We start from the raw sequence: 7,873 nt of genomic DNA on the forward strand, positions 1-7,873 counted from the left end.
CCAGTGGGCCTCAGCAGATGGCCGCTCACACTGAATTCTTCCTGTTCAAAGGGAGTTTTTCCTCTCCACTGTCGCTACAAGCATGCTTAGTGTGAGGGATTGCTGAAGAGTCAATGAGTCGATGCAATCAGCTGGTTTTCCTTAGATAGAAAACTTTGAAACAATCTGACTGGTTGATCTGGATCTATAAAGTGACCTGAGATGACATGGTGTGAATTGTAGCTATAGAAATAAACTACACTGAAAGGTGAACGCGCTACAAACAGACCAGCAGCTTCCCCATCATCCTGATGAACAATGGAAGTAATGGCGCGGAACCGCTTTATTAGGGTAAAGAGGATAACAGATATCGGGCTCAATCCTTCATTTAATCATGTTATGAAAAACAACATTTCTTTCCAGGCTGTTTCCATGAGTTCAGCTGTGAAAACCAACAACGATGACGTTTGTTTGTTTCTGTGCTAAAATACTGAATTTAATCATAATGAAGTCTGTAGACTAAGGCAACTTTATTTATACAGAACATTTCATGCACAAGGCAACTCAATGTTCCTCACAGCAACACCAACAATAAAACAAATCAATACAAACGTATAAAATTACATATTATATATTAAAAGTAGTTCAAATCCAATCAATCTCCATAGGCAACACTAAACAGGCATGTCTTCAACCTTGACATATTCAGGGTTGAGGCGTGTTTGACGTCCTTACTGAGGCTGTTCCAGATCTTGGCTGCATTAAAATGAAACGCAGCTTCACCGTGTTTAGTGGCGAACACCAGGAGACCCCCTCCATGAGGATGGCAGGGCCCAAGGTGGTCCATATGGCTATAACATGTCAGACTTGTACACAAGTTGAGCTGTTTTTAAATCTATTCCCTGAGCCACAGGAAGAGACCGGAGCACTAGACTAATATGGTCGTATTTCCTGGTTCTGGTCAGGACTCCAGCAGCAGCATTTGTCTAACAGCTTGTTTGGAAAGGCCAGAGAAAAGGCCGTTACAATAGTCTAACCTGCTGGTTACATATGCATGGATTCATCTCTCCAAGTCTGCTTTAGACACCGTTTTCATTTTAGTAATGTGTTTAGATGGTTATACGGCGCTGATCTAATGGACTTAATATGGCTGTTGAATTCAGGTCTGAGTCCAGGATGAACCGTGACAGCTTCTCTAGGTTTTCGTGGTCCAAAGACAATTATCTCAGTTTTGCATCCAGACACTTCTGTTTGATAGAATGGCAGACAGTATCTACAGCTCCATGTTCACCCGCCGTCAGTGAAACATAGATCTGAGTATCGTCTGCATTATTGCAATAAGATTAATGGACCTAATGGAAGCATGGACAGATTGAACAAGAGGGGGCCCAGAATGGGCCCCTGGGGAACCCCACAAGCCAAGCTAATTTGGTCTGAGACACAGTTTCCCATCGCCACACAGTAAGTCGGTCCTCAAGGTAGGATCTGAAGAGCCTTTCCAGATATTCCTAGCCAAGTTTCTAACCTCTCCAGTAAGATCCCATTAGCTCACAGTGTCAAACGCAGCGCTAACTAAAACTCTGACAGTGCCTGCATCTGAGTTCAGCCAGACGTCATTTGTTACCTCGATCATAGTCGTCCCAGTACTGGGGGAGGGTCTACAGAACATGACTAAAACAGGATTAAAGAGAAGGAATTCTGTAAGCTGGCTGTAAACCATTTTCTCCAGGACTTCTCCAATAACTGGCAGAGCTGATACCAGAAGCTTAATGACCGCTGTTTTTAGAGTCTTTGGGAAAACTATAGTTTTGAGAGAGGTCTTAAAGCTATAGAGGAGGATAATCAATTTCCGGGTGGATCATCTCAATCAGTGGTCCTCCTAACTGTCAATCATTCTGATAATGTTTCCGTAAGGCCGTTCTACGTTCTCGTCCCGTTAGCTATCTTTTTCTTCCAGGCGTAGATCTGTGGTGAGCTGCGGTTTCAGAAGGTTATTGAAGCTCACCTTTCTCACCACGGTTCTTTGAAAATGGCCGAGGGTCGGAAGAGAAAAAGTTCTATGAAGTGGATGAGAAGTAAAAGGCCTCAGAAGAGACAGATATTTCCCAGAATGCTTTGCGCTGAGAGCTCTCCTTGCAAAGCATTATGGGATTTGCTGTCACAGCGGCTAATAACAAAGATGGCGCAGGCACCGTGCGGTGGAGGAGGAGTTACGTGACCAACGGAGCAAAAAGCAGTGATCATGTGTCTGAACGGTCAGTGAACTCAGTTCACTATAAAGTTCACTATATAGTCCCCGCTCTATAGTGATGGAGGGATTTAGGGGTTAGAGCGGACGGTCGGACACAGTGAGCTGCTATGAGAACAGCAACTTCTAAACAGAGCGTGCACGAGGAGAAATGGGCTCATGCACGCTCTTGCACTTTTTTTCAAAGTGTAGAGGGCGGGTCTTTTAAAGAATTTGCGAAAATCCTCCATAATACCTTTAATTAAATGAATATGATGTTGCGACAAACTGATCTGCACTGATGACATTTAGTTGGAAGTTGATTGCAGCTCGTAGCTGAGCTCAGACTGGAGATAACATCACCATCTTATTTGTGAGCGGGAAAAATGAATAATCTCTCGCTCTACTATTGGTGGAAGTGTTACCANTAACATGTCAGACTTGTACACAAGTTGAGCTGTTTTTAAATCTATTCCCTGAGCCACAGGAAGAGACCGGAGCACTAGACTAATATGGTTGTATTTCAAAGTTCTGGTCAGGACTACAGCAGCAGCATTTGTCTAACAGCTTGTTTGGAAAGGCCAGAGAAAAGGCCGTTACAGTAGTCTAACCTGCTGGAGACATGCATGGATTCATCTCTCCAAGTTTGCTTTAATACAGCGCTGATCTAATGGACTTAATATGGCTGTTGAATTCAGGTCTGAGTCCAGGATGAACCCTGACAGCTTCTCTAAGTTTTCGTGGTCCAAAGACAATTATCTCAGTTTTGCATCCAGACACTTCTGTTTGATAGAATGGCAGACAGTATCTACAGCTCCATGTTCACCCGCCGTCAGTGAAACATAGATCTGAGTATCGTCTGCATTATTGCAATAAGATTAATGGACCTAATGGAAGCATGGACAGATTGAACAAGAGGGGGCCCAGAATGGGCCCCTGGGGAACCCCACAAGCCAAGCTAATTTGGTCTGAGACACAGTTTCCCATCGCCACACAGTAAGTCGGTCCTCAAGGTAGGCTATGAAGAGCCTTTCCAGATATTCCTAGCCAAGTTTCTAACCTCTCAAGTAAGATCCCATTAGCTCACAGTGTCAAACGCAGCGCTAACTAAAACTCTGACAGTGCCTGCATCTGAGTTCAGCCAGACGTCATTTGTTACCTCGATCATAGTCGTCCCAGTACTGGGGGAGGGTCTACAGAACATGACTAAAACAGGATTAAAGAGAAGGAATTCTGTAAGCTGGCTGTAAACCATTTTCTCCAGGACTTCTCCAATAACTGGCAGAGCTGATACCAGAAGCTTAATGACCGCTGTTTTTAGAGTCTTTGGGAAAACTATAGTTTTGAGAGAGGTCTTAAAGCTATAGAGGAGGATAATCAATTTCCGGGTGGATCATCTCAATCAGTGGTCCTCCTAACTGTCAATCATTCTGATAATGTTTCCGTAAGGCCGTTCTACGTTCTCGTCCCGTTAGCTATCTTTTTCTTCCAGGCGTAGATCTGTGGTGAGCTGCGGTTTCAGAAGGTTATTGAAGCTCACCTTTCTCACCACGGTTCTTTGAAAATGGCCGAGGGTCGGAAGAGAAAAAGTTCTATGAAGTGGATGAGAAGTAAAAGGCCTCAGAAGAGACAGATATTTCCCAGAATGCTTTGCGCTGAGAGCTCTCCTTGCAAAGCATTATGGGATTTGCTGTCACAGCGGCTAATAACAAAGATGGCGCAGGCACCGTGCGGTGGAGGAGGAGTTACGTGACCAACGGAGCAAAAAGCAGTGATCATGTGTCTGAACGGTCAGTGAACTCAGTTCACTATAAAGTTCACTATATAGTCTCTATAGTGATGGAGGGATTTAGGGGTTAGAGCGGACGGTCGGACACAGTGAGCTGCTATGAGAACAGCAACTTCTAAACAGAGCGTGCACGAGGAGAAATGGGCTCATGCACGCTCTTGCACTTTTTTTCAAAGTGTAGAGGGCGGGTCTTTTAAAGAATTAGCGAAAATCCTCCATAATACCTTTAATTAAATGAATATGATGTTGCGACAAACTGATCTGCACTGATGACATTTAGTTGGAAGTTGATTGCAGCTCGTAGCTGAGCTCAGACTGGAGATAACATCACCATCTTATTTGTGAGCGGGAAAAATGAATAATCTCTCGCTCTACTATTGGTGGAAGTGTTACCATGTGTATTGAAGGGCTGATAGCTTTTTTAATGGCTTGAACCTTAATACTAAACAATTTGCAAACACTTCAGACTGGAGGTTTGGAGAGTCTGCAAATAGAACAGGAGAGCTACCATGACAGTTTGGTATTATTTCCTATATAAATACATCCCTCCTGCTCCATGCAAAGTCTGGTTGAACACAAGTAACTTTTCTTTGTAAATTTCCTAATGAAGCTGAAGCTTCGGCACCGGGTTCGCTCAGCTCTCTGGCGCTCCATTTCCTGTTTCCTACGCCAATCTTCATTTCACCTGTTTATTTAAACCATTTTAACCCTAACAGGGGACATTTAGAACAGCTGACATACAACAGTTCAATAAATGATCAACATTTGAACAGGGGGAATCTCCAAATCTAATCATTTCCATAAGCTGTCACCTTGTGTTGTTGTGTTTTCCGGACCACTGCAGACGGACGGCTGGCTCTGCATGACACCGAACTGATCAGACGACGCCACACCAACAACATTCACGTTTCAAATAGTTGGACCTTTAGTAAGAAGGATGTCTAATGTGTTTCTTCTGTTATGAGTGGCATCAGACACATGCTGTGTTAAAGCAAAGACAGCCTTAAGTTCTTTGGTGAACTTTTCATTTCCCACATCCACATTCAGAATAACCAAGGAGTCAGATTGCATGGCAGTGATTTAAATAAATCCAATAAAATCATCATTTTAAGAAACATTTTGTAAACATAAAGACATAAAGCGTTTTTGTGCTAAACACCTGAACAACAACAATAATAACAACCCTCAGATCCAAACTGGAACACAGCAAACACACGGAGGTCAGTCACCAGGAGGCGGCTGCTCCGTCAGCTGCTCCACCTGTCAGCGCCGCTAGATCAAATAGCTCCTCTGTGTCCAAAGGAAACAGCATCCACATCTTTATTTAATGATTTCTGTCTGTCCTGTGATTCTGACTGAAACCATGAGGCTGAGAGGAGCTTTCTTCCCTGAGATACATTTGTTCTGTTTTCATCACCATTTACCTACAGTCAGAAAATGCAGAGAAAAAGAAGAAGAGCTAGAAAAGGATGCTGCTGATGAAGGTTAGAGAACAAAGACCTGTTCTGATTCAGAAACCTGTGAAAAAACCTCATATCTCCGACTCAAACCCGACAGCTTGGATTCACATGTTTTTTGTAACCAGATTTGTATTATTTTCATTTTAAACTTAATCAGACTGAACATCACAGCCTGGATTAAAACATCCAGGATCACCTTTCAATGCAGGTCATGAAATCATCAACACACTAATCAATTGGGAAAGTTATGTTACTCCCATTATGCATGTAAAACATTAAAGGAAAAGCTAAACTCATTAAATCACCGCAAAAAAATATTAGTTTTAGATATAAATAATGATCCATTGGTTATTCATTGCTGACCGGACTTTTTCTTTGAATATATTAGGGCTGAAACAATTAATCGATTATTGAAATAATCGTCAACTATTCTAGTAATCGGTTAATCGAGTATAGAGACTGTAAAACCTGCCTTTAGCTGACAGAGTGACCCACTTAGAGCAGCAATTATACCAAAATTGTTAAAAAAAAATACAAATATTTTGCATTTAAGGTCAAAAAAACATTTCCGTCTGTCAATCTGCTCAATCCAGAACTCCTCAAGTGGAAAACTTTAGTTTCACTTTGTTTAATTCTTAAAGGAACCTTTGTTTATCCAATTATAAATGTATTAATGAAATAATAATCAACAGATTGATGGTGATCTGCGGCTCTAAGGGAGCGTTCACCATGGTGAGGTGAACCCTGGCCAGACTTTGAGGTGGTTGATGACTTCAGACACAAAGACTAACAAAGCTGGGTCAGAACCAGAACCACAATCAGCCAAACATCCACAAAGACAGTTGGTGAAATGATCCAATCAGCTCTGCCCACTTATCTGCACAGGCAGACAGAAGGTGTCTGGGAACAAAAGAAAACTGAGCAGAGCCTCAGTGTACAGGGTGTACTGTGGAAAGAAAAAAAAAACAGCCACCCAGCCAAGGCTTGTCAAGACAAACATCTCCACACTTTGTTTGCTTTCCCCTCTTTGGCAGCAGCTGTTAAAAATACTTCTTAGCGTAATTAGATGTGCTGCTGAGGTTCCAGCCTTTGACAGCTCGCCTCTTTAAAAGCAGGACAATTCCTGCAGAAACACAAACTGCCTTTTGTTCCTGCTGCAGCTGTGAGAACATGCAGGTCCAAGGAGCAGCTCTGGAGATCAAGCCATAAATAAAGCTTCAGTGCAGCCCAGTCAGCTAACAGGGATTAGTTCAAGGCGACAGAAAGAGGGAAAAGCTGAGCTGAGCAGCATCAGCTGATCTGCATGTTCAGCAGATTAAAACATTTAGCTGCTGGGAGTAAAATTCCTCCACATGTTGAAACAAACGCAGCGGAGAAGCAGCTGTTTGGCTGCAATCCTGGAGCCTCCTTCACACCAGACACGTTAGCCGGACCGGTCTGCGGACTCTAGACATGCAGACCCCCCCATAGACCGGTCAGTCTGCCCCGGCAGAGGCTCCCCCCGGAGGGAAGGTCTCCCCCCGGCAGGAAGGTCTCCCTCCGGCCGTAGCAGCAGCCATCCCCCCCTCCCTCATTCCTACCGTCAGCTCGCTGCTGCCGCTGTCCAAGCTGCTCACGGCTCGTATGACTCCGGATCTCCATGGTAACCGAACAATTTCCCCGATGTGTCGCGGCTCGTCCCCGCTGACACAGAGGAACCGCTTCCCGACCAGCTCCAGCCGAGCCTCGGCTGCCATGGCCTCCGCTGCTCCACGGAAAACTTCCCAACAAGGACCCGCTCACAGGCGCCTCATCTACGGCATGGAAGCGGCGCCTCCCGGCGAACAGAAGGAACCAGAGGAAAGTTGGTCGCTAATAAAAAAGGAAAATCCGACCGCGGAGATTTAAACGATCAGCCGCTTCCAGCCGCTCCGAGAAAAACACCGAGAAAAACCGGAGAGCAGCGAATCCACGATGGTATCCCTCCGCCGCTCCCACAAGCATTCACACCACACCACCACGGTATCCCTCCGCACAGTCTGGAGCTATTTCTGCAGAGGAGGAGGAGAGGAGAGGAGAGGAGAGGAGAGGCTGCTGCTCCTCCTGCTTCATTAGGAGCAGAAACAAGAACAGCCTCTGATGGGAGCTAAAATAACACCTCCTGGAAAAAAAAGTCAATAACTGGGTCATATCTGTTTGCAGGAAACTGGGTATTTTATTAAATTTACATTTAGACATAAATTGCAATTTAAGCTCATATATTTAATTAATGGTATTAAATAAACAAAGTGTTACATATTTACCTAATTCACTGCAGGATGTGGCTTAATTGTTTTATCTTTGTTGTCTTTCATTTGGACTTTTAACCTAAACTCTCTCAGTATCAACAGTTCAAATCAAATATTTACACAGCCTAAACCCATATAAATGTCACGCTCT

At 43.9% G+C, this 7,873-nt stretch overlaps 1 protein-coding gene across 2 annotated transcripts in view; it reads right to left on the bottom strand.

The window, feature by feature from the left end:
• The window catches only part of jmjd1c (jumonji domain containing 1C), an 86,221-nt gene extending 78,686 nt beyond the window's left edge, over positions 1-7,535 (bottom strand). The window contains exon 1 of one of the 2 annotated variants that reach the window (XM_015379312.1): positions 7,036-7,535. In XM_015379312.1, coding sequence (XP_015234798.1) covers positions 7,036-7,191 — 156 coding nt within the window. In that variant the 5' untranslated portion in view covers positions 7,192-7,535. The remainder of the gene's footprint in view (positions 1-7,035) is intronic. The other variant, XM_015379311.1, reaches the window with a different exon arrangement.
• Positions 7,536-7,873: the final 338 nt, after the last annotated feature.

Source organism: Cyprinodon variegatus, unplaced genomic scaffold (genome assembly GCF_000732505.1).
Source record: "Cyprinodon variegatus isolate N-32 unplaced genomic scaffold, C_variegatus-1.0 Scaffold189, whole genome shotgun sequence".
NCBI classification, from domain to species: Eukaryota; Metazoa; Chordata; class Actinopteri; order Cyprinodontiformes; family Cyprinodontidae; genus Cyprinodon; species Cyprinodon variegatus.